This window comes from Nipponia nippon, unplaced genomic scaffold (genome assembly GCF_047370975.1).
Source record: "Nipponia nippon isolate SJK-2023a ecotype South Korea unplaced genomic scaffold, ASM4737097v1 scaffold_7, whole genome shotgun sequence".
In the NCBI taxonomy this organism is placed as follows: domain Eukaryota; kingdom Metazoa; phylum Chordata; class Aves; order Pelecaniformes; family Threskiornithidae; genus Nipponia; species Nipponia nippon.
Window position 1 is genome coordinate 29,894,903 of NW_028262391.1, and position 24,351 is coordinate 29,919,253.

General features: G+C 57.2%; 1 protein-coding gene across 2 annotated transcripts in view; it reads left to right on the forward strand.

Annotated features, from left to right (window-relative positions):
- The first annotated feature begins 13,538 nt into the window (after nucleotides 1-13,538).
- Nucleotides 13,539-24,351, forward strand: part of LOC104010650 (diacylglycerol kinase beta) — a 29,153-nt gene continuing 18,340 nt past the window's right edge. The window contains exons 1-5 of one of the 2 annotated variants that reach the window (XM_087740028.1): nucleotides 13,539-13,737; nucleotides 19,938-20,199; nucleotides 22,098-22,196; nucleotides 22,321-22,397; nucleotides 23,745-23,910. In XM_087740028.1, the coding sequence (XP_087596154.1) occupies nucleotides 20,133-20,199; nucleotides 22,098-22,196; nucleotides 22,321-22,397; nucleotides 23,745-23,910 (409 nt within the window). In that variant the 5' untranslated portion in view covers nucleotides 13,539-13,737; nucleotides 19,938-20,132. The remainder of the gene's footprint in view (nucleotides 13,738-19,937; nucleotides 20,200-22,097; nucleotides 22,197-22,320; nucleotides 22,398-23,744; nucleotides 23,911-24,351) is intronic. The other variant, XM_087740029.1, reaches the window with a different exon arrangement.

Below are 24,351 nucleotides of genomic sequence, written 5' to 3' on the forward strand. Positions count from 1 at the left end.
CCCTCCAACATATCTTTGAAACCCTCCCAGCATAGTCTGGCATCACAGATCAGTAACTCAAGCAAGACTGACTCCAGGGATGCCTGGATCAATAGAGAAGCAGCAAGAATGCTGCAGAAATAAAGTGGCTTTGCAAAGTTTTACTGTGATTAGTAATTGGTAGTGTGGGTGTTAGTGATTAGTCAAGTCGTGTTGTACCTGATTGTTTGAAGGGTATAAGAACCCCATGTAAAACCACATTCGGGTGCCTCAATTTGGCTGGGACACCTCATGCCCATGAATAAACGTTTACCCTTGTAATTCTATGCTTTGCATCGTAGCCTCTTGCCTCGGTCAGCATGGGCCGGGTGCGAATTTTCATGACACATGGGGTGCTGGGGTCTCCCTCCTGGGCAAAGCAAGAAGCCCGCTGGCCTCAAGCCCGCGTGTTCAACATCTGAGACGTGAGAAGCTGCATCGATATAAATGGGGATTTTCAGATGCTGTAGGTCAAGAATACAGCTGACTGCTTTCCTGTGCTGGAGCCAAAGAGCTCCGCACTGCTTGATTCATGCCCAGCGATGCAGAGAGCCCAAAAGAAATGGGTTTCCAACGGTCGCTGTGAGGAGGGTTGCAATGCTGCCTTCATGGGGCTGCTCTGGGACCTGGTTTTACCCCAAATCCCTTGGGAACGGAGTATCACTACATGCACGTGGCCTTCTTGGCAGCAGCAGGGCAAAACCACTGTTCCTATGAGTGGACCCGTCCCAGCTTGCAATCCTGTGCCCAGGCCCCCATAGGTACCGCAGGGTGCTGTATCCCCACCGGCCACTGCTTCCCTGCTCTGCAGCAATGGCTGAAGCCACCATCCCTTGAAGCTGGGTGGGCATCGGGCTCCAGCACAAAGGCATGCTCACACCAGGCTGATTCAGAACAAGACCAAGCTTTTTCAGGCAGACACATGGCTGCAAATCCCCCAACACCATCAATGCCCCTGAAACGCACCTTGCCCCTTGAGGTGCAGGCAGGAGCAGGCAGCCTGGCACAGGCAGCGGGACGGGGAGACACAAGCTACCGCCACACTGGCACCGCGGCTGGGTGCACCCTTGGGATCCCATGGAGGGACCAAGCATGGCACAGCTGTTTCTCTGTGGGAGAGAGTTGTTTGTGGCTGACTGATTTTGGCTGTGGGGCAGGCGTGGGGCAGCATGAGGGATCCCATGGGTGGGAGGCAGGAGGCAGCACTGGAGATGCACTGCAGAGCTGAGCGTGGGTGCCGAGGGCAGAGCTCTGGCTTGGTGAATAACTCACTCCCCAGCATGGAGGCAGCTTGGGGAGAAGGAATAGAAATGTATTTTGGATTGTCCTAAACTAAATTAAGAAGACGACTAATCTTTATCAGCAAAAGGGAGAATGAAACCTGAAGAAAGCAATCCTGTAGCTTGAGCAGGCAGCATCCACCGCCAGTTTCATTGTGGAGCTCATCGTCTGTCTGCTCTGAAAGCTTCGCTCTGCCTGCCGTGTTCCTGGTGTCCTTGAGAGCCAGATGGGCTGGCCACTGGTGACAGAGATCCTGCAGGCTGGGAGAGTAAACGGCCGATAGCGTTAGGTCTGCCAAACTGTGGGATGTGGGGGCTGAGCCATAGGAGATGCATGATGCAGAGGAGGGAACGGGCCTCTCTTGATTTTGCCACGGCAGGCAAGCGCTCTGATACCAGCAGCTTCCTCTTGCAGGTGGTTCAGATTTTGGCAGCTCCTCGGGTGAAACACGGGGCTCTTTGCATGTAGTGGGGACTCAGGGGCTGCCAAAAGACATGGGACCTGTGTGTTTGTTCCTCTAAGAGCAGCTGGTGCTTGAGGATGGGCAGGCACTGTCATCACTCTGGCATTAGCAGGCCCAGGGAAGTCTCCCCGAAGCCACCTCCTGGGCTGGAGGCAGCTCTTTCACACTTGTTGAGCAATGCCCTGACACCAGAGCCGCTGCCGGCTGGCTTGGGAGGCCAGAGGAAGCGTTCACTGAACCATTTCTGTTTGCAGAGTGCCTTGTTGGTTTGTCCTGGGTTCATTCATGAACCAACACTTGGGCTACGGAGCATCCTGGTGGCACAGGCAGGGACTCGGAGTGAGAACCCACGGACAGGCACGCGGGCAGTGAGAGCGGGCAAGGTGCCAACAGGCAAGCCGGGGGAGACCGAAACGCTGCTCTAATCCTGCTGGCCTTTCCTCTCCCTTTCCTTATTTGTCTCTGAAGGGTATTTTCGAACCCTTCAAGATGGCCTCAAGTGGTTTCCAAGGCGACGGTGCTAAAGTCATCACTGCCATGGAAACCCTCTCTTTGGCATAATATAAATATTTCCCTTGAAGGAGGCTGGATGAGTGGGCGATGTGCTATTTTCTAGCACTCCCTGGCTGCAACAGGACAATCTCCAGGAGATGGTGTGGGGCCGGGGAGGATAAAATTAGCTCACCACGCCAGCCGGCAATGGAAAGGGGCAATTGCCAGCATTTCGGTGCAAAACCTGGGCTTGTTTGTGTCAGTGGGGTCCAAATGAAAAAGATTTACTTTGCAGGGAGAAAAAGAAAAAAAAAAGGGGGGGGGGGGGGAAAGGAAGGTCGCAAGCAGTCACTTTTTCTTGTCCTTCTTCAAAGTTTTCCCTTTAGTCCCAATCCCACCTCCCCTCTGGTCAGCACCAGCAGACAGGGATCCTGGAGTACCCTTGGTGCTGGGCCAAAGACGACTGAGCCTGAGCCAGCCTCTCCTGGGACCATGTGCATTGCCAAGGTGCTTAATTTTGCCTTTAATTACCTCTTTTCTGTCTCATCAACTCACCAACACCTTCACTTGAGCCTGGGGAGAGGTGCCTGCCTGCAGCCCTGAGTGTCAGCGGTGGAGCAGGACCTCCTGAAACACCCTCTGTGCTGCGGCGTCCCCCAAACCAGGGCTGCCTCTGGGGGCCGTGGCTCTGCCGGGGGCCCCAGCCCATCGGACCCCTCCAGCCCTCTGCCCGCCCAGGCTCCTCTGGCCACACCGTGCTCAGCACTGGGGCACATCTCCAAAGAGGGGCTGCTGGCGTGCCCGGTGCCCCACACAGGAGGGACATGGCTGTCCCTGCTGCCACCCCACCGTGCCAGCTCCTGACAGCACCGGACGGGGGGGATTTCCGAGCTGCCGTGGGAGATCCCGGCGCAGCAGAGCAGGTGTTTTCCTAAACAGAGATGGCTGCATTCATCATCAGGGCCAAGCAGGGCGGAGGTGCCGGTGGCGTGACAGGAGCTGGGGATGAGGCGTCTGCAGAGCCCATCTCTGCCCAGGCTGGCACAGAGGTGTAAACACCGCCTGTCCCCTGAGCAGATGGCTCCTCTCACATCCACGCTCCAGGCAAATACCAAAGGGCTTTCCTAACAAATAAAAACCCCACGGAACGCAGGCACGTTCCCAGGCCTGGAGCAGCGCTTCTCACTTTCCTGGAAGAAGGGGAAGCTCTCGCCTCACTGGGCCACCCAGGCTATTTTTAAATCACCGTAGCAGCCAGAGGATGGGGAGACACGGCATGGTGAAGTCCCCCTGTGCTCTCGCCTGCTGGTTGCTGCTTTTTGACAGCAGCTAGGGATGAACGTGGGGTCCCAGCAGGTGCAGCCCCCGCCAGCCGGCCGGGCTGGAGGACAGGGGCTCACCTTGTGAACCCCCCAGCACCACCCCAGAAAGTCTCCCAGGAGGCAGAGAGCCACCCCAAGGCCCGTTTGCCCTTCCTGCCCCGGGAGGTGCTGCCGAGGTTGTTGGGAAGCCGGCAGGGTCAGACTCCGGCACCTGCTTTCCTTTTTCTCCCTTTGGGAAAAAAAATAAAACAAACCCAGAACAAACAATTAAAATGTTCCAGCTGCTGGCTCAGAGCAGCGATCCCAGATAAAACCCCAAGGATCTGCCGGCTAAATATAGCCTGAGCCCCATAAATTAAACAAAAGCTTTTCACTGGGCTCTCAGAAAGCTGGTTCCAGCGGCAGTTTTATCTATGTAAGGTATAACTCTGGTGGTATTTGTTATTATTAGCTGTACCTCCCCCATGTCACTGACCTCCCCAATGCCATTGTTTAGGAACACAAATTTTGCGGAGCCAGATTTCTCCCTCCCAACAGCTACCCTGCTGAGGTGGGATCACACCCCAGGCAGCTTTCGTGCCTTTTTATAAGAATTTACAAACCTGATTTTTTTTTTCTTTTGGACAACTTCTGATGATTCGAAACTTGCCCATCATCTCAGACATCCTGTGTTTTCTAGGGCTGCCCTCACTTAAGGCCTGTCTCAGGCATCTGCTTAATTTTTATCCCTATCAGCTGTCCTAGGAGCTGTGAACCCTTAAATAAAATACTGCCTGCAGTGCAAAGGTGTTGGAAAGCTCTTGAGGATACTGTGCAAGCCAATGCACATGTAGGTGCTTGTCTCGCCTCCTTTTTCTCATCAAGTTTATGAACAATATCTTATGATATTATATATATTATATATTATTATGATATTATATATATTATATATTTCTATTCTATTATATTGCCAATGACTTATGGCTTTCTGGGATTTTTCTCCCCCAACCCTTTAAAGAAGTTTCAGCACCCTGCTGCCTGTAGCGCACGTGGTCGGCTCGTGAGCAGGAGCGATGCTGGTTGTGTTGTGGAGGATGAGTTCACTCTGCTTTCTCTCCAATGCTTCCTCCCAGCGCGCTGTGCTCGGCGTGAGGAGTGCATCCAACACCTGCTTTCCCATCCCAGATATTTAGGCTTTGTTTCTTTTTCTATGGGGTTTTGCAAAAGCATTTCCCAGAGCTGCTCCGTCCCAAAGCTGAGAGCTGGCTCAGCCAGCTTGCAGCGCTGCTGAAATCCCAGCCCCTTTCTCTGTCCTGGTGCTGGGCTTTGATTTTGTTTCTGCATTTGCCAGTGCGTCTATGGCTGAGTAATTCAGCCCACTTCTCAGAAAGGTGTTAGCAGGGCTGGCAGCCCAGAAAATCTAAATCACCTTTTCCAAGTGAAAGCACCATCATCTCGCTGAGTTTTTCTCAGCCTCCCATCACTCCTGGCTCCCAGCAGCACGACTGGCTCTGCTGAAGCCATCCAGCAAAGTTCCTTCTTGCTGATCAGCATGCAAGCGAGCCTCCACAGGCACCAGCCTTTCTCCAGGGCTGTCCACTTGTCTCATCCTCCGTGTTGTCATGGGTCCCCCCAGGTTTTTTGGTTCCCTGCAATGGTTTTTAGACAGATAGCCCTTTCCTGGGCAGGGCATGAAGAAGAAGAGGCCAGAGGTGCCTCCTCTGGTTCCTGCTCCTCCTCATCAGCTGGAGGCAGCCCAGGAGCTCCGCAACCACATCCCCTCCATCCCTTGGGAGCATCCCAGGGCGGGTGGGAGGAAGGGCGAGATTTCCCCCTCCCACCATCTCCTTGGGTTTTTACCTCTGTTTGTAAACACGCCTCTACCTGCCCTCTCGGCAGGGCACAAAAAAAAAAAAAACAGGCTGTTTTAAGTGAACTCAACCCCCCAAAAAAAAGAAGTCAACTCTGAGGCTGTCATGGCTATATTTAGTTGGAACTTTTCTGTCCAGGATTCAGACTCTATTTGGAAACCTTGTGTCTTGGCGTGCAGCCAAGCATCTCAGTTTTATACAGTAATCCCTCAGCATATGGCAAATGTTTCTCATCTCCTGGTGACTGCGGCACTGGCTCCGGCAGCCCGGCAGCAGAGGGTTTTAAGCTGAAACCGAGACAAGCTGGCTGGCTGCGGTTGTGGATTCACATCTTAGATCCAGAAGGTCTTTTAATAGCAACATCTTCTTGATGTAGCTTTAGAAAAACAAAACCCTGGGAGCATCAGACCTGCCCCCGGCCCCCAGTGCCTGGTGGGCGTTTTTGGGGTGCAGACCTCAGGACATCCCTACCAGCCGCTGGCCTGGGGTGATGCCTGGGAGCAGGGCGATGGGGAGGAAGATGTGGGGCACCCTGAACCATACACCCAGGCCTCCCCAGTTGGTCCAGCTGTCAAGGTGGGAAAGAGCTTCTGGCTTATTTTGCCCCTCTTTCCACTGAAAATGTCATGAAAACTCCCATTTCACATGCTGGGAGTTCTGGGGTTGACACAACACAATGATTGCCTGGAGAACGGTGTAATTCCCAGTTATGTGACAGCGTTTCAGTGCCAACAATTTTGTCCTGACAGTCTGTGGGTGTCTGAGTGATGCTCAGGGAAGCAGCATCCTCAGGTGCCCTGGTCCTCTTCTCTCCTCTCCTCTCCTCTCCTCTCCTCTCCTCTCCTCTCCTCTCCTCTCCTCTCCTCTCCTCTCCTCTCCTCTCCTCTCCTCTCCTCTCCTCTCCTCTCCTCTCCTCTCCTCTCCTCTCCTCTCCTCTCCTCTCCTCTCCTCTCCTCTCCTCTCCTCTCCACATATATTTTGGATGAAACAAGTCTTATAACAGCATCTCTCTTAGAAACACTGAAAGTAACCAAAAGTAAAACTACAGGTTTCCAAGTGCCACGTGCGTTTTCCTGCTCCGTGGCAGCTGTGAGATAGAGGGAAGCAGGAGCCAGCTGAGAAAAGGTGATCAAACGGCTATTTGTACAGCCCTTCCAAATATTTTAGACTTGTGACATGCATGATGATGTATAACAAAAATATCTGCTTCAAAACCTTCCAAGTTAAATCCCACATCCTTATTTTAATTCAAGAGTTCAAGGGATTTAAGGAAGTATATACTTAAAGAGATTCTTCTTACCACTCATGGTTAGGACCGCTCCAGCCAGCCCTCGGGGATAATGGGACAAGCTTTGGGGAGAGACCTACAACCCAGCACCACGACCCTGGGGAAGAGCAGCCACAGAGGGGACATAGTCTGGACCAACTGTGGGAATAACGCCAAGGGCATCTGCAGGGGTGTTCAGGATCAACGCCTTTGAGGCGATTTGATTTGGGGACACCCCTGTCCCCACTGGCGGCCCTGTGAAGCCTGCCACAGAGAGACTTGGTGTCCCCTGCAGCCTGGCACTCCAGACTGCTCAGCCTGATAGGGTTTCTAACGAGGCTAATTTAATCCTGCTCACTTAAGAGAGTCCAAAGCACCCAAGGAACCCTTCAGGGCTCTGCAAGGCCCAAGAACTGGAGTTGGCCAAGCCTGCAGCCCCCGGCCAGGTGTGGGCAGGAGCAGAGGGGTGCCTTGGGGGTGCCAGGGTGCCTTGCAGGTGCTGGTGTCTCGCACCACCCCAGTCTCACTGCTCCTTGCCTTCCTCATGCTGTAAGCACTGCCGCAGCATGTCAGGGCTGGAGGTCCGGTGGGCATAGCCGGAAGCAGAAAAGATGGCAGCCTATATTAATGAGCGCAAATGAAGATCCACCAGCTCCATCTGACCCCATGCAGCAGCAGCCATCTCCTCCATGCTTCCCCATCAGCTCCAAGGCCCCCGGAGCAGGGCTGTCCTGGCAAAGCTCGGCTCACACCAGCACACTGTGCTGGGACCACGTGCTCTGGTGCTGCAGCCCGAGGCACCCATCTGCTGGCCCCTTCCCCTGCCTCGGGATCGGCAGCATGCAGGGGTCCCCACAGGCACCAGAGCATTCAGTTCCCCTCTCTGCACCACGCCATTTCCCTGGTTCTGGGGGGAGAAGCGGGGAATGGGGAGCAGAACCCACTCCTGCAATGCCCAAATGTCTGCCGGAACTGTGCCAAGCTTTACAGAGTAGTTTAAACACCCGTTAGCATGTTCCCTAAAGCCCTGTGATTCATCGACAGCCACTCGGTTCAGCTCTACCCTTTCATCGTCCCTGAATGTGGCATTTCCCTAAATCACATGGGCTTTTTCTGCTGCTATTACAAACCTACGGGTCCAGCTGTTCCCGCCCAGACACTTTCTATACAGTGCCACCCTGCTTTAAAAGTGCCCGCTGCCTGCATGGTGCGTGTTGCCTTTAGGGGAGACGCAGGCTTGTCACAGCGGGTTTGGTCCCCGCAGTGTTGCTGCAATCCCTCTTCCCGGAGGACAGGGGTTTCCATGCCATGGTTATTGCCCCATGCAGCCGCTTGTGTCCCTTGTGGTGCAGTGATGCAGGACGAGAAGGATGGAGATTCAGATAAAGGTCTGGTGGCTCTTCGGGGATGAAAGGCTGGTAGAAAACCTGGAGAGCCCAGCCAGCCCTTTGATTAAGAATGCAGGATCCGCACACACACTCCCAGAGAGACGGGATGTCTGTGGGAACCAGCTACCCCACCGGAAGTGACCCACAGCCAGGTAGGTGTTTGCAGGCCGTGCAGGATCCACACATCCCAGAAGGTGGAATGAGTTGCCCAGGAGCTCTGCTGTGCAACGAGGATTTTTTTCTGTAATTCTGTTTTTTCTAGTCTCAGACTGGGAAGTTTGAGCTCACAGTGCCAAATGCCGCCCCGGCGTGTTTATTAATGCTGATTGTAAAACCTTGGCAAAAGCATTCACCATCAGGTCTGCAGAAATCCTGCCGGATCCAGTGCCTTCCAACCAGATGGGCCTTATTAAGAGATGTCACACTGCTAACAACACCTGACAGCTCTTTGACTCCCTTCCCTGCTCTGCTCCGCACGCTCTGAGCAAGGCAGCAGCCTGAGCTGAGAGCCAAGGGGAGGTAGGAGCCCGCTGTTCCCACACCTTCCCCGAGAGCATGGAGCCAGGGCTCTGCCTCGGCATGGGCTCCTGCACCCCAGATTTGCTTCGTGCTCCTCACCTGCCTTCCTCCTCCCACCTCCCTTTTCCTACTGGAGGCACCTAGCTGCACCCAGGTGTGTGCAGTGAACTGTCACCCACAGCATCAGGCACCTGAGGTTGCAGATGATACATTGATACTTCTGTACAAGAGAGTTTTTCCATATATTTGGTTAAATGTGTGATTTTTCCACTATGCTACTTATTTGAGTTAAAATAACTGCTGGGAGCACAGATACGGCAGTCTACAGAACAATTTTCTACATGTTTTAATAACACAATATCACACCAACATTAGCGGGCACAGACAGGGCACTTCCTGCATGGCTGTGCTGAAGCATCCCTCATGTCTTTGCATTTACACTGCCAAGATGTAATTTTGAGGAGCAACGTGGTTGGGACATGGATGAGAAGGTGCAATGTTGCACCCTGCATTTCAGGTGTGCGGCCGTCCCTGGGGCTCTCTGCTGACAGCTTCTGATGCCATGATGCTATGATGCTGTCCCTTTCCGAGCCGTTGCATTGTCACTGCAGTCATCATCTTCTGCAGACTCAAGGTCACTCAAGAGGAAACAGGGGAAGGGCTGATGGGTGCTCTGACTTGGCCCATAGCACTGCTCTCGGTTGCCCAGCTTCCTCCCACCTGGGCTTCCCCTGCTTGTGCTGAACTCCCGGGCTCAGAGGGAGCCGGTGGCTCTCAGGCTCTGTGCCACCAGTTGCCGACTCGGCATGGGGTCCTCCTCCTGCCTTGGGGAGAACACTGCTTCATCCAAATCCCTGACTCACTTGCACCATCTTTCCCCGACAGCAGGCTGGCTCCGCGCATGGGCTGGGCTTGGGCAAGAGCTGCGCAGCCTTGGACAGCTGCTGTTGGCACTGCTGTGCACCTTCCCTCGGACTGCATCGCTGCAGCTCTCGCTTGCTGCCTGCCAATGCTTCCCCATGCGATATGCCAGCCCCAGAGATTCCAAAATCAGAAATATTTCACCCTCCAGAATCCTGCCTAAAAATCATGCTCTGGAGGAGAGCTGGGCAGTTTGGTCTCAAGGCGCTGGAGGCAGGGATGGAGTCAGCTGGCAGCCAGCAGTGGAGATGCTGTTGTTTCCCCCTGACATGCAGCGCCCCCAGGCAGGAGGCTGGGAAAAGCCTGCTAGGGTGACACCAGAGTCTTTGGGAAAAAACAGGTAATAAAAGTGGCCAAATGGCTGATGCCCCGGGGCACCCCGCATCACCATGACCAGCGGCTGGGAAGGGGCCACTTCGGCTGCACTGGAGTCTCCCAGCTCTGCGGCTGAGTCCCTCTCGGGCGACATCCCATCCCTGCCGCGTTTTCTAATTTCCAGCCTAATCTGCCACTCTCCAGGCTCACCGCAACTTAATATAATGCTGGTGACCACCTGCGGGCAGGAGCGGGAGAGCTTGTCCTTGTCCCTGCCCATCCCTGGGGAACCACCGCTGAGCAGAATGAAAGCTGTAAAAGAAAAAATCAGCCTGGAAATTTTTCAAGTGTTTTTTTGTTTTTTTCCCCCCCTTTGAAATTTACTGTCTTTCTCCAGTCACTGAGAAATAACTGGCAAGGGTGAAGGGCAGGCGAATGGCTTTCCGAGCAGCCTGCTTGTCTTCAGAGCAAGAGCTGGGGCTGGGGGAGCCTGGGCTCATTTTAATTATATCTCGACTGTGGTGCTCATTACTCAGAGTCCTAACGGGCTCTGCGGTTCCCATTTGTAATCACACATTCAGTAAAATAATCAAGTTATAATTGCTAGGGATTCCTTCTCCCCTACGTAACAGAGCCCAGGCAGGGGAAGCGTCACTGCAACTGAGTTAGCAGCAAACCATGGCGTTGCCTTGGGTCAACATTTCAAGAGTAAATTAACCAGAGTTAAAGCAAGAAGAGAGCTGATAAAAATCCCCCAAATCTGCCCAGATGGTGAAAAGACACTTTTAACTTCTCCTTTGCTTGTCGCACTGACAAAAGCATCCTCTTCCCTTTGGGTGGCCCCAAAATAATGCTTGTACTGCTTCTGTGTCTCTGCCCGCGCCTCAGGGAGCAGCGGGGGCTGCCCGTCAGTGCCCAGACTGGAGGGCGATGGCTTTGCAGAGCAACCATCTCCTTGGGAGCCTGGGTGCCCAAGTCCCATGGGTGCTGGGCAGAGCGGGCAGCGAAGGGATTTCAGCCCCCAAAACCACAGGGAGCTGCACTTTCTGCCTATGGCTTTGCCCATCCTTTTGCCTGCTGATCATCTCTGGGGTTTGGGCCCTCCCAGGGGGAACCAGTGAGAAAAAAGAAATTACTGCGCATCAGAACAGGGAATCGTAAGTGACTCAGGTTTAAGAAGGACAATTTTTCCCAGGCAAAATGTGATGGCTTTTTTGGACGGGACTAGAAAACAGGGCTGCAGCTCTAATCAATCCAGCTTTCAGCGCATCACTTGCGTTAATCTGGAAAGCGAGGCTCGGCCAGCCCCGGCCTTGAGACGCAGGGCTTGGCAGGAGCACTTTGCCGAGGAAGCACGGGCAGCCGCAGCTGCGGGGTCTCCGGCGGGTGGTGGGTCATCGGTGATCCACAGCCAGGGACCCATCGGCACAGCAAGGAGAGTATTGGTAAACTGATGGGGACCAGGGAGAAGTTACGAAACCCTGGAGGGGGTGGGTTATGAAACAGGGCAGTGTCCCCACGCCGGCACATTGTCCTTCACACTTCTCCAGACTGGGCTTTTCCTCCTCCAGCACGTGCAGAGGCAGCGCTTGGAGGCTTCACAGCTGCTGCCAGCACCCCCAGACCACGGTCGCTGCCACCCCAGCAAAGGGACCCTCCTTCTCTTGTGGGTGGAGAGCACTGCTGGCTGCATGGTCAGAGCTTTCAGGCCTGGGGATCAATGTTTAATGCACCTGTAGGTAGTTCTTAACCACCCAAACCCTGATCCCAGTGTCTTTCCTACTAAGAGAATCAATCCAGGGGGTGAATCCACTGCCCGCAGCCCTTCAAGGGAGGGGGGAATGTGCTGGGACACAGCACACAGACCTGCAAGAGAGAGCCATCGTCACCAAGGCTTGTGCTTAATCATAATAATTTTGTCATTCTACCATTTTAATTTACTAATTAATCCCTGGAAGGAATACCTACTTGGATGCGGGGAAAGAATGAAACTTTCTCATCTGGGTGTGCTGGGAGTGTTTCACCAATAGCCTGGGCAGAGCATTCGCAAACCCAATGCAGAGTAGGGGAGTACAGCATCTCGGCTGGACCATCGGCTTCTCGTGGTCGAGCTGGACTCCCTGCATGAAAAAACTATTCATGCACCACTCATGCAGGGCCATTTCCAGCCCCTGGCAAAAGCTGTGGGATCTCCCAGCCACCTGGAAAGCCCTGGGGGGCCACTGCCAGCCAGAGAGCATTGCTGGAGGTAGCAGCACGTCCCAAGTGCATCACTCCCACAAGGGCCAGGGTCAGCCCTGAGCTGGGCAAGGTTTCATCTGGTGCAAGGCTTCTTACTGGGAAAAGGATTTTGTGTCTGCCAGCACCAGGTGTTTCACCAGCTCTGGTCGGGTCTCTGCCTGCTCAGCCCAGAGCTGATGTGCCCTGGTACCCTGGGCAAAGGCAATAGTGGGTATACAGCCAAGAGCCTTCCCCATTCTCCTCCTCCTCCTCTCACCCACATTTTTGGCAAACGGCTGCCTCCCTGTGGAGAGGCCTCCCTAGGATGGAGAAGTGGCCCAGAGCCATTGGACGGGATGAGGACAGGGCTGGGACGCTCATGTCAGGGCAGAGGGGAGGTCACCCACTTTGCCTAGGTGTTGACACAGGTTACAACTCCCGAGGAAGATGTCGGCATGGACGGGAGCTGGGGAGCTCAGGGCCCTCTTTCCACTGCTCTGCAAGGTGAGACTCCTCCATGCTTCACCACAGCCCATCACCAAGGGCCAGTGGGTGCTCCTCTTGCCTGGGCACAGAGGACATGAGTGCTGCCATCTCCCCTAAAACTGGCATGTCTCTGGAGACTCCGTCATCCTCAGCATTCCAGCCAGGAGCCCCGACCCATCTCTCTGGGGTCCCTGCCAGGAGGGAGGGAAGGAAAGTGGGGCTGGGACTGGAGAGATCCCAGGTGTAGAGCAGGAATGTCGTACAGGACCAGCACACAGAGTGCAGATATAGCTGAGTATTCTGCTTCTCTCTGCCTGTTTCTCTTGAGAAAGTTCAGTCTCAGCTGTCAGTCCCCTTCTCCTGCTTTTTTTGAAGTTGGAGAACTACGTACATGGATGGCATCTCTAATTAATATAAATATAGTGAAACATAAATAATAGACATGCCTGAAATAGTGTCACCCCCGAGCAGGCAAGCATACGCGTCATGGAAAGAAAATAAAAATGCTTTTTCTCTGTTTTGGCATTTTTTTGTTTGTTTGTTTTTGGCAGTTTGTTCCGTTCCTTAGGAAAGAGCAACCTTTGCTGTCGGTGAAACCGCCCAAAAGCAGGAGACCCCGAAGTGCAGGGGGGTAAAAAGCCCCAGGGAAGACAGCGGGATGGGGATGGGAATGAGGATGGGGATGGAGACGAGGATGGGGAGGGGGACAGGAATGATCTCAAGGGCCTTTTCCAACCTAAATGATTCTGTGGGGACAGGGATGGGGAGCGGCGGGGCAGGTGGGAGATGGGGAAAGTCCTGCCGCTGGGGGTGGTGGTGGGAATTCATAATAAAGGAGTTTTGTGATGGAAAGGCGGCTCCCGGTCCTACCCGCAGGTCGGCTGCTCCCCGCCACGGCGCTTCCCGGCGCTGCCCCGGGCCCGGGGAGGGGCGGGGGCGCGGTCGGGGCCGCCGGGCTCTTCCCTCCTCCTCCTTCCCCTCCGCCTCCCGGCCGCCCGCCGGTGCCGGCGGAGACAGGCGGAGCGGAGCGGCGCGGCCGGGCCCGCTCGCATCCCCCCCACCCCGGCTCCGCCTCGCCGAGGGAGCGGGGAGCTGCCGGGCTGCCCAGCCAGGCCGGGAACCGGCAGTCCCCGGAGCCGCCGCCGCCGGAACGACCTGGCCGGCCCCGCCGATGGCACCGCGCTGCCGCCTCCAAGTAAGGGGACAGCGGCGGGGGGACGCGGGGCTGCGGCAAGGGGAGGGGGGGACCGGGGACCCGCCGTGGGCTCGCCCCTTTCCAGCCCCGGGAAGAGCCCCCGACCCACGCGGGACCGCCGCTCTCCCAGCCGCGACCTCCTGCCCCGGCCGGGACCGGCTTGGCGGCGCTGCCCCCCCCCGCGCCCGGTGTCCTCGGAGCCCGCGACGCCCTCGGGGCCGGTCCCGACGCCGTCCCGAGGCCTTTGGGCCGGGTGGGAAGCGGTTCGGGGAGCGGGGAGACGTATGCAACGAGCGGGGCAGTGCTGGGGCGCAGCAACCAGGATCCCCTGGTGCCCGGGCCGGGGAGAAGCTGCCCTAAGGGTGGGGAAGGACAGGGCAGCATCCCCTTGTCCCCCAGGGTGGAGAAGATGGCTGCCACGGAGCCTTTAACGCAGCCTGGGGAGGCTACGCGATCTTCACTGGTGTCTCAGTGTGTGTTGGTTCTCAGCTTTGCTATAAAACCACACACCCTTTTGGTGGGCAGCGAAACAGCCCAAGTCAGCCATTCCCCCGTGTTGCCAGGCTGGAAAAGCTCGTTAGTGTCTTTCTCGTTAAGTAAAAATTGCTGGGGCCATTTGCTTTGGAGGGCAGGAGGACCAAGGAGGTGTTCAGCACACCTGGCCCGCAGAAAGAGGCTGTCCGCAGCGTGTTCCTCAGGTTGTTTCAGGGGATGAAAGCGGAGAAGCATGTATTTCAAAGCTATCGGAAGGTAGCATTATCCCACACAAGGTGCGGTTAACCCATGGGACTTGCTGCCACAGGATTCCCATGGGGAGAGACACCTGGGGCCTCCCTGTGCTGGCTGCAGGAAGCCCTGGATTTGTAGGTGTGAGGTGATGGAGTCGGGACCCAGGGAGGATCCCAGGGGCTAGCCACTGCCTCCCTGCCTGGTGTGGGAAGGGGCTTTTCTGCAAGACAAGCTCTGGTCTGGCTGGGACCTGCAGGGGAGGTGGCGAGGGGACGGGTCTCGTTCAAAAGGCGTCCTAGCTTGGATCCCATCTGCTCCGACCTCAGCCAGCAAAATTATTCTCTAAAAAGGCAACAGTCGGGAAGTTGTTGGTGTCCCTAGGGTGCGAGCTGAGCTGTCCTGGCTCTGGCAGCTGATGGGGGGGGTGAGCTCCAGCGGGGCCATGCTGCGTCCCCGCTGTCCCCAGGCAGCTAGACTGAGCCAAGCTCTCCCAGCTCCCAGTTGGGAATCAGTAGTCTGCAGTCCGACCCTGGGGCCAGAGGGCTGGCCCGGCCACCCTCCTCTTCCCGTGTCACTGCCCGGCTGTGTGGGAGAGAGCACCCGCCACGCGAGAGCTGGTCACGGTGGCGGCAGCAGATGACTCTTCTCCCCGGCTTTGTTGGTCCCCTGACACAGCGGTCGGGGAGGGGGGAGCATCTCTTAGTGAAACACTGCTTGGTTGCTTAAAAGCTGCCAGGGAAGGATGCCCCACAGCCGGGAGCGGGCGCAGCGGCCCAGCGAGGTGCTCCTGGCAGATGTGTGTGCATGCAGGGTTTGGGGTTGTGCACCAACAACTGCTTCTGTGTTTGCTGGACCACTGCCGACAGCAGGGGAGCGGGCAGCCGGCACAACGCACTGAAAAGCAGCTACTCCAGGTGGGATGGAGCACCTTCACCCATGAGAGGTGCTCAGGGCCAGCGGTTGTGGGCTCATGGGCAGCTGCCTGCCTGGGTGCTCCGGTGCGTCCTGCCAGCACGTTTCATTGCTCCAGTGCCACGAGGGTACTCGGTACCCAAAGTAAAGTTGATGCAAGGTACCCAAACAGCATGCCTGGCTCTGCGTGGGTGGGTGGGTAGGCAAAGGGCCAGGGGAATGTGTAGAGAGCAACAGGCAGGGAGAATGGAAAAAGCAGATCCCGAGTGTCCTCTCGGGCTGGCAAAATGCAGAAAAGTGCGTTCTCCTGTCATTGCAGAAAATAGTTTGAGCGTGACTTTCTTGGGGTTTGTTTGCTGCAGTGGGACAGGAGGGATTTACACTCCACCCACCGCTTCAGGGGCCTCTCCCAAGCCCAACACAAAAATAGGCTGATCTTTCCAAAAGATGGGGCGGGCGGGCTGGAAAATGCCATTCCTGCAGGGACCCACTGTGCTTCTGCCGTGGGAGAAGATGTGAGTGAGTATGGCTTTCAGCAGGCCCAGCCAGGGATGCAGGGAAGAGCCTGGCTTCGGGCTGTGCCATACCCCGCTGCTGTTGGAGAGCTACAGTCTCTGCACGTGCAAGCGTGCATATGCACAGCAGGAGCTTTCCCTCCTCAAACCATCTCCTGAAGCTTGAGAAGCCAACGTTTTTCCTTCCCAAAGGTCATCTGAAGCAGAAATCTCCTGCAGGCAGGGCATGTGCTTGCAGCCCCATCTGCACCGCCCTGCGGAGCCAGTGGAAGGCTGGAGGCTCTGCGAGAGCAGCTGCTCTTCTGCCGGCACCTGGAGGCTGCCGTCCCACTGCCCATGGCTGCTCTGCCTCAGCTTGGGCAGAATTAGGTCTCCATCACTAGCTCTGGTCCGGGAGAGGGCAGGTGGGTGCTGGTGGAACAAGCCCTCCCAAACCCACAGCAAGCCCCATGGCACTGTGTGCGTGCCAGGGGAGCAGCCCAGGAGCTGTGTCCTCTGTCCTTGGCAGTGCTGGATGGCCATGGGATGGCTGGCAGGCTCATGGGCAGGGGTGGCTGGTTGGAAAAACAGCTCCTCTGCCCTCCCGTTGCTGCTCCCAGGAGCCCCCCAGCCCAGGACACTGGGGCTGCCCGTGGGCAGCCCTTTCTCGTGGATACCGAGACATGCCCGCTGCCCATGGCTTGGCCCTGCCACTGCCTGCCCGGGCCCTGGTCCCCAGCAGGGACAGGCCCATTGCCAGCTTCAGCCTCACATCTCCTGTGTTGACATGAGTGTTTCAGGCCCTACATGGCTGGGCCCTGGCTCCCACCAAGCTGCGCCTGTGCCTGCACCCGGTGATGCTTCCTGCGGCACCTCCTTCATCACCCCTCGCCCAGCCCTCAGCTCCCTCACCCAGCCCCGGGGCTGACAGGATGCTCCATGCGGGGGCTTCCTGAGGGCTCCGGCACTAGCTGATCCCTCAGGAGAGTTTGGAAGGTGCTTGGAGCCCTCCCAGCTCCCCCCTCTCCATCCTCCCCCAGCCACTTCAGCCGTCCTGAGTCACGCCGCACCGCCGGTGCTGGCAAAACGGCAAAGCCCACGCACGCGGCTGGTGGGCACGGAGCGAGAAGGGAGAGGGTCCGCGTCCCGGTAAGTGCTTTCAGGCAGGGTAATCCAGTGTTATTTGTAACACTAGTAGGGGAGCTATTTTTAGAGAGAGGCAAATTTGATTTAATAGAACATAATTTGCCGCTGACAATTCAGAGGGTGGCCAAACGAGCAGCAGCTGGATTCCTAAGGAGGCTTTTTCCTGCCCTTCCTGAAATCCAAGGCTGACGTGCCAGAAGTGGCATTTGTTATTCCAGCAATTGCTGGGGGAAAGCCCCTTGGGATAGCCCATTAGCTCCACTTTGCTTTCCTTCTATTGCTTCATGCTGCCCAGTCAAAAGAAGCAAGGAATATCTTTGCTGCCGTCCGTTGTGGGAGGGCTTGGTGCATCCTAACTCCTTTGGGCAGCTGGAGCCAGCCAGGTCCCCCCCTTCACCTTTTCTTCTGCAGGCTGAGCTAGCTCTGCTCTCCCAGCCTCTCATTGTATAAATGTAGGATAAAAAATAGGTTCTGGTCAAACCAAACAGCTCATTTGCCAGGAAACAGAAAGCCTGCCTGGAGGGTTTCTTACAGACTGAATTCTTCTGGACCAGCCTCAGAGATACCTCGGGACAAACCATTCATCCTGGAAAGGTGCAAACACCAGATTCCTGCTTGTCCCTTCCCCAAGATGAAGATCCCCAGAAAACCGATGGCCAGTGTGGGAAGACGGGTAGTATTTTTTCTAGCCCTAAAACCATTGTGTCTAGCCTGTCTCCAGTTGGTGGCATGGGGACAAAAAGCCACCGGGATGAGCTGGGACGGCCGCAGGCAAGTAGCCATGGGGCTGGCCAGGCCCCGGCGAGGGTGGGGAGGTGACATTTGTGTGTTGTCCCCACATGAGTGTCCCAAGGGCAGAGCGGGCACATGGCATCATCACCCCCAGCCCTGGGGCAGCCGTCCCCCCGCCGCCCTGGGCTGGAGCAGCAGAAGCATCTCAGGGGGTCCCAAAGCCCCTGCCAGCTCAGCCTCTGCTGTGCTCCTGGCAGCCTTGGAGCCACATTGCGCTGCAGCCAAGAAGCCCCAGGCCCTGGGACAGGACTGCCAAAGAGAAGACCCCAGCGGCTGTGCCCCCTGGGGCTGTCTCCTGCTAGCAGAGGGAAGGGAGAGCTGCGGGGGAGAGGGGGCAGGAGCTTTCCTGGGCAGCAGCATCTACGCAGCTCTCAAAGAGCATCCTCAGGCAGCAGCATCCCTGGCAGGGCATGGCTTCATACCCAGCAAAATTTGCTGTGAGGCTACCAGCCAGCTCTGCACAGCCAGCCTCGCACTGGAGCAGCTTCCTGACAAGTGAAGCAGGGTGTGCTCCGAGCTGCAGCTCCCAGCTGCTCTCACGAGGAAAGGTCTGAGCAGGACTAAGCACAGCCATGTTGTTTAACTCCAGTAAATGTGTGTCTGGAGTTTGGTGGGCTTCTCTCCAGATGTGCAGTCACTCCCTGCAGCTGGAAAACCCCTTGGCAGCCAGCTGGTTGGGTGCTCAGCCCTGTGCTGCTGGCTCAGGGGTCACTGTCCTCCCCGTAGCTCCGAGGAGGGGTTTGCAGCACTCCCTCCTCCACTAATGCGGGGCTTTGCCCTTGGGCCATGTCTCACTCTGGCGTACTTGCAGCAGCTGGAGTTAAAGCCAAAATAATATTAGTAAAGAAAATTGGTTTTGCTGGGGACTGAGCAGCAATGCTCCCCTGATTGCATCCCAAAAGCCCTGTGAAGGTGGTCACATGTCCTTGTCAACACTGGGGCTGCCCTATGTGGCTGGGGTGACAGAGACTGGTTGCAGGGGGAAATCCTGAGGATGAGGGGTTAAGTGCCTGCCCCTGCTGTACCCTGTGTGCAACCGTCCCTGGGGACACCTGTTGGGGGTGGTGTGGCACGTGGGACCCGGCAGCTCCCCAAAATGACTCTTTCACCTTAATCAAATGCCTTTTCCTGCAAATGAAAAGGCGCCATGGGCAGCCCAGCTAGCCGCAGGGGGTGCGGATGCTTCCTGAGCATTGCCCTAAGTTGTGTGACCTTTCCCAGTTCATCCATGCTCTGCTTTCTCTGGTCCGTCAGCTCAGGCTGGTGGAAACCAGGAGCCGACATTTAGCAAGGAGATTCGGTTAAGTGAAGAAGCCAGTCAATTTTGAAGCCTGCAAATGCATGGGCTGGAGAGGGCCGCTTGGTTGGAGGCCTTCTGACATTTCCTCTACGGCACAGGTTTTTCCAGCCCAGGCAGGTTCCTTCTCACCCAATTTTGAATGTAGATTTTCACGTACAATAATTATCAGTGGCGGAGCCAGCTAAAGGTCACCACCAGCTTTGGATGTGAAGGTGCGAGCTGGGAGTTTCCACTTGTTCAGATCCCCTGCTTCTGGGCACTGTGTCTTCTCTAATTAATTGTGTCCTTCCTCCTGCTCCTATCATGCTGGGTTCCTCTGGAAAATGTTGGGGGTAAATAAGGCGACAAACTCCTTTCCCTGCCCGCGGCGTTTGCCTTGCCTCTGTCGAGCCACATCCTCCGGCATCCAAGAGCTGCGGCCGTTGTGGGTGGCAGCACGCCGGCTCCATGGCAGAGGGGCTCCCCCGGGACGCCAAGCCCTGGGGACAGTCACGTGGCAAGGTGCTCTGTGTTCCTCCTTGCACTTACCCCCCTTTCTGCCAGCTCCCCGCTGTGGCTGATGCACTCCCTCTCCATTCTCACAGGGTACCTGGAGCAGGGGTTCCCCGCATCTGTGGCAGGGAGCCCTCCCCAGCTGGGAAAGCACCCTTGCACCCCATTTCCAAGCTCACGCACCCCCTGTTCCAGCCCCAGTGACCAGCACTGCCACAGGCGACTCTGCCTCAGAGGGAGCTATGGCAGGGCACCCTGTGCAGGCAGGATCCAGCCTCTGCCTGCCACGGGCAGGGCACTGCTGACCTCCTCCTCTCTTTCTATCCCCCCTCTAGGGAGGAAGGTGCTGACCGACTGCTCCTGGCTCCGGGGTTTGCTGCCCATGGGCTCAGCAGGATGATGCCAGCCGGCTGAGAGCCCCCCGTACCCGTTGTGGTGCTGATGTGACTGAGCCAGGACCTGCAGCACCGAGCCCGGCACAGGGAGCGCAGCAGCTCGTGGCCCCCCCAAGCGGGCCCTGCCACCCAAAGATGAGCGATGGTGGATGGATCTCGCTCAGCCCCACAGAGTTTGCCCAGCTCCAGCAGTACACGGACTGTGAGTACTCTGCGCCCCCTGCACATCCCGCCGTGGGACAGGGGGAGGGGTTTTAAAAGTCCTGTTGATCTGTTCTGGACTGGTGTCCTGCACGTCCTTGGTGTCCTTCTGGAGAACTAGATGACTTCTTAAATTTTGGGTGGGGAGGCTGGGAAGGTCCCTGACCCGCAGCACTGGCTAGTGGGGCACGGCAGAGGAGTCTCCATGCCTGCACGCCCGGGAGGATTTAGCTTAGCACAAGCCCCCGCTGCTTTGGGCGACGCACACGTGAGCACGGCTCAGTCCCTCCGAAGGCGGCCGGCTCCCACGTTCGTTTGCAAAGCGAAATGCCACCGAGGAAAGCAGACTGGCTTTTCCTAAACACGCTGAGCCGCTCCGCGGCTCGCCTCAGGTTGCCAACCCTCTGCAGTAATTTTACTTAGTGCTTTTGCAAAGCAACCCTCTCCTTCAGCTCCTGTTGAGGAGAGGACATTGGTGGTGGTGCTGTGGGGTCCTGGGGCTGCAAGCAGCTCGGGAGGGAGCCTGGGCAAAGCCCAGGGGTCCAAAACCAGGTCCTTGAGGTCCTGCCTACCAGAGAGCCAGTGTGCGGGTGTGCTCCTTGCGGCAGGCAATGGAGAGGTGATGCAGCCTGGGGAGGTGCTGAGAGCAGGGCAGGACGGGCAGGAAAGCCCAGCCAGGACCGCGGGACAAAGGGAGAAGGGGTGTAAAATCTCAGGGGCATTGCTTTGCAGGGGCAGCATGGCCACGGGGTGAGCAGGCTCCTGCAGCTGCACAGGAGAGGAGTGGGAGGCAAAGGGGACCTCATGAGCACCCCGGGGCTGTCCTTGGGGCTGCTGCGCATTGTAGGGGTGAGGTGAACAGGGTCAGGGCCGACAGCATGGGGAGGCACAATCTCCCAATCCAAACAGCACAGTGCAAGCTGCCCCCAGCCCCCTGCCTGCCTGCCAGACAGCCCAGGCAGGGGCAGGCAGAGCTGCGGACAGAGGTGTGTGTGCAGCATCACTGTCTGCATCTCATCCTGCCTCTCCAGAGAACGGGCTCTGTTTTCTTGAATCACGGACCATAAAACACCGTCTGTAATGCTGAGCTCAGAACACATACGGCATCTTAGTTTCGTTAATCAAAGTTTGGCAAGTGAGGCTGCAGCATGGGCAGCTGCCTCTTCCCCAGGAGGGTGGCCCGGCACCGGGCTGGGGAGCAGGGCTCAGGGGTCCTCCCCAGGTCCTCCCCAGCCCTGGGGCCAAGAGCCCCCTCCTCAAGCGCATGCTGGCCCCTGGTTGTGCTTCTGCAACCCCCAGACCTGCCCCAGGCATCCTGGACAGTCATGGTCCAGCACCGAGCTCCATCCCCAGCGGAGGGCTGGGGGCAGCAGGAGCCAGCACAACCCCCACTCAGAGAGAGGATTTCACAGTAATTAACAGGGCTGGCGTGTTCGAGAGCCTTTTAAGTGGACATGCCCAGATATATGTGTCTGAAGGCTGGGGCTTAACGTTCCCTGTCCTTGATCTTTTTTTCTGTTTTCCCCTTATTTTTCAATTTTGGAAGGACCAATGTCCCTCCAGACACTCCAGCCCTGAGGGCACCCAGCCAGGGAAAGTCATGGGCCATTTACTATCTGTATGGAAGTCTGCACGGAGCAATGCCATTCTATTTCTCCCTCCTGGCACCTCCTGGAGATACCGATGGGCAGCCCAGGGCGGGCTCTGGGGACAGCTCGGGCTGCCAGCAGGCACCAGCTCTCAGCGCAGGGTCAGCCACCCAAAGCCTGTGCGGAGGGGCCGGAGCAGGGACGGCCAGGCTTTGTGCTCAGCATCGCCCCCAGAGCAGCCAGGGCCGGGGAGTGGTCCAGGCTTTCCTTGCCACAGCTTCACTTTGGGTCTGCGTTTTTTTTCATATAGGTAGGAGGAAGAGGACCCATCTCTGCTGGCAAGCTTTACATACATACCCTGCACTCCAAAGTTGGGGGGGAAAGCAGGACATGGTTCGCCCCTTCCCAGGCATGGAAAGGACCAGAAATTGCATATCCAGCAGATAAACTTGTCTCTGCCATCCTGAATGGTGGTTTAACGGCGAAGGGGGCTTGCCGGCACCGTGATCAGTGCCATGCCTTTGTCTCCCCAGACTCCACCAAGAAGCTCAAGGATGTCCTGGAAGAATTCCATGGTGATGGCGTCCTCTCGAGGTACAACCCTGAACAGGTATGGCCCTGTCCTCTCCAGCCTCTCCCCATGCTGCTGGCAGCTCCCGGCCCCCCACCAGCTCCCCCAGCCCAGCTCCCGCAGCTAAAAGCAGCCGGGAGAAGGCAGCCCTGTCTGTCTGCTCCCCTGCTGCTCCCCATGGGTGTGCTCACAGGCATGGGAAAGATGCTCCCACAGATGGGGAGCATCTTCCCCAGCCACATCCCCCCCCGGCCATCCTGCGCTTGCTTCGCGGCCATCCCACCCCATCCCACCGATGCTGCTGGGACCCCGCAGCCGCACTGCCATCCTATGCTGGCTGCAGGCTGCCTGGCTGAGGGCGTTTTGGGGCATCTCCTTGCCAGGCAGAAGCCGGGAGGGATTTACTCTCTCTTACTCCAAAAGCAAATGATTTTGCTGTTGCCAGCGTGGCGGCAGGGGAAGGCCCTGTGCCTTCTTGCTCTCGCCTGGGGAAGGCTGGGGTTATTTTTTCCAAGCGGTGCTTTCAGAGAGACCTATTAGCATGCCAGCAGGACAGAGCCTGTCACGGGGGCCATAATCACTAGAAACGAGGCGAAACATGAAAAATCAGTGGGCTGAACGTGGCAAGGAGGGGCAGCAAAACTACCCCGCTATTCAAGGGCGCCACAGGACCCTCACTCCAGCTGGGGCCGTAAAAGCCATCAGGAAGGCAATGTCCCAATGCGATGGGGATGCCCAGCAGGGAAGGAGGAGGCAAGGAGACCTCAGGAGGATGATAGTCCCCAGGGGCTGGGGGTGGGCTGCCGGGTCCTGCTGTTCTGTGCCCTGCCCTGGGGGGGTGGGAGGCTTTCAGAGCACAGCTCGTTACACCCCTCTGCCTCCAACACCCCCAGCCTCCTTTGGCTGTGCCAGAAGGTCTGTATTTAGTTCCTCAATCATTTCCCAGGAGCTGAGCACCCAGCTCCATCAGAGCTTCTTGCCCCTCCACCGAGCTGCCCACCATCTGCAAGGGTCTGCTGGCTACAGACCCCTGGGGCAGGTGAGCTGGCTGCTGCCCCACCGCCTGCAAGTGCTGTCCTACCACAGCTCTGCCCTTGCCTGTCACTCCCCCAGCTCCTACCCCGGCTCCCAACGCCACTGGCCTGGCTCAGTTGTGCTGGCCCCTGGCAGCCAGCCAGCACTGGGGATTTCTGGCCCTGCTGTCTCTGGGTCCCTTTAGGTTATATGCCGCCATCGGGATTTGGGGATCTGGTGGTTTTGGGCAGGGCTCTGCAGCTGATGCGCCCGGTGAGGGAGACCCAGGGTACGGGACCCCCCAGCCGGCAGCTCTGCACCCCCATGGTGTGCCCAGGGCACCTCCATCATCTTCCTCTGTCCCCTCCCCAGCCCATTGACTATGAGGGCTTTCGCCTCTTCATGAAGACCTACCTGGAGGCAGATGTGCCCGAAGAGCTTTGCCAACACCTCTTCACCTCCTTCAAGCGTAAGATATGCCAAGCCTCCCCTGAGACCCAGCGCCAGAGCCCCAGCGTCTCACAGCTCAACACCCTTGGTGAGCCAGCCCTGCCCCTGCCACCCAGCCGGGCACGCCGTGGCACCGTGGCATGTTGGGCTCGCTCCCACGCTGCCCCACGGGGATGAAGGTTGCGGAGTGGCACCCGCAGTGCATGGTATTGGAGCGCAGCTCTGTCCCATCCGACGGACAGGCTCCCAGGGACCCTGTGCTGCTCTGGGGAGGAGAGGGCTTTCCCTGGGGTGGCGACCCAGAGGGCACCATTGCACTGATTTCTCCCTTTCCTCTGAGTGTTCAGAGCCCAAGTCTCTTGATGTTGGCATCTCCATCCAGACCGAGGTGGCCTGCACCCGTGTCACAGGTACTGGCGTGGGCAGCCACTGAGCATGTGGCTGCGCCCGGAGCAGGGGACGTGTGCCAGGCACCCAGCTTCTGCCTCCCCTGGCCCCTGCCCGGGTGGATTTGCAGCGTGTGGAGACA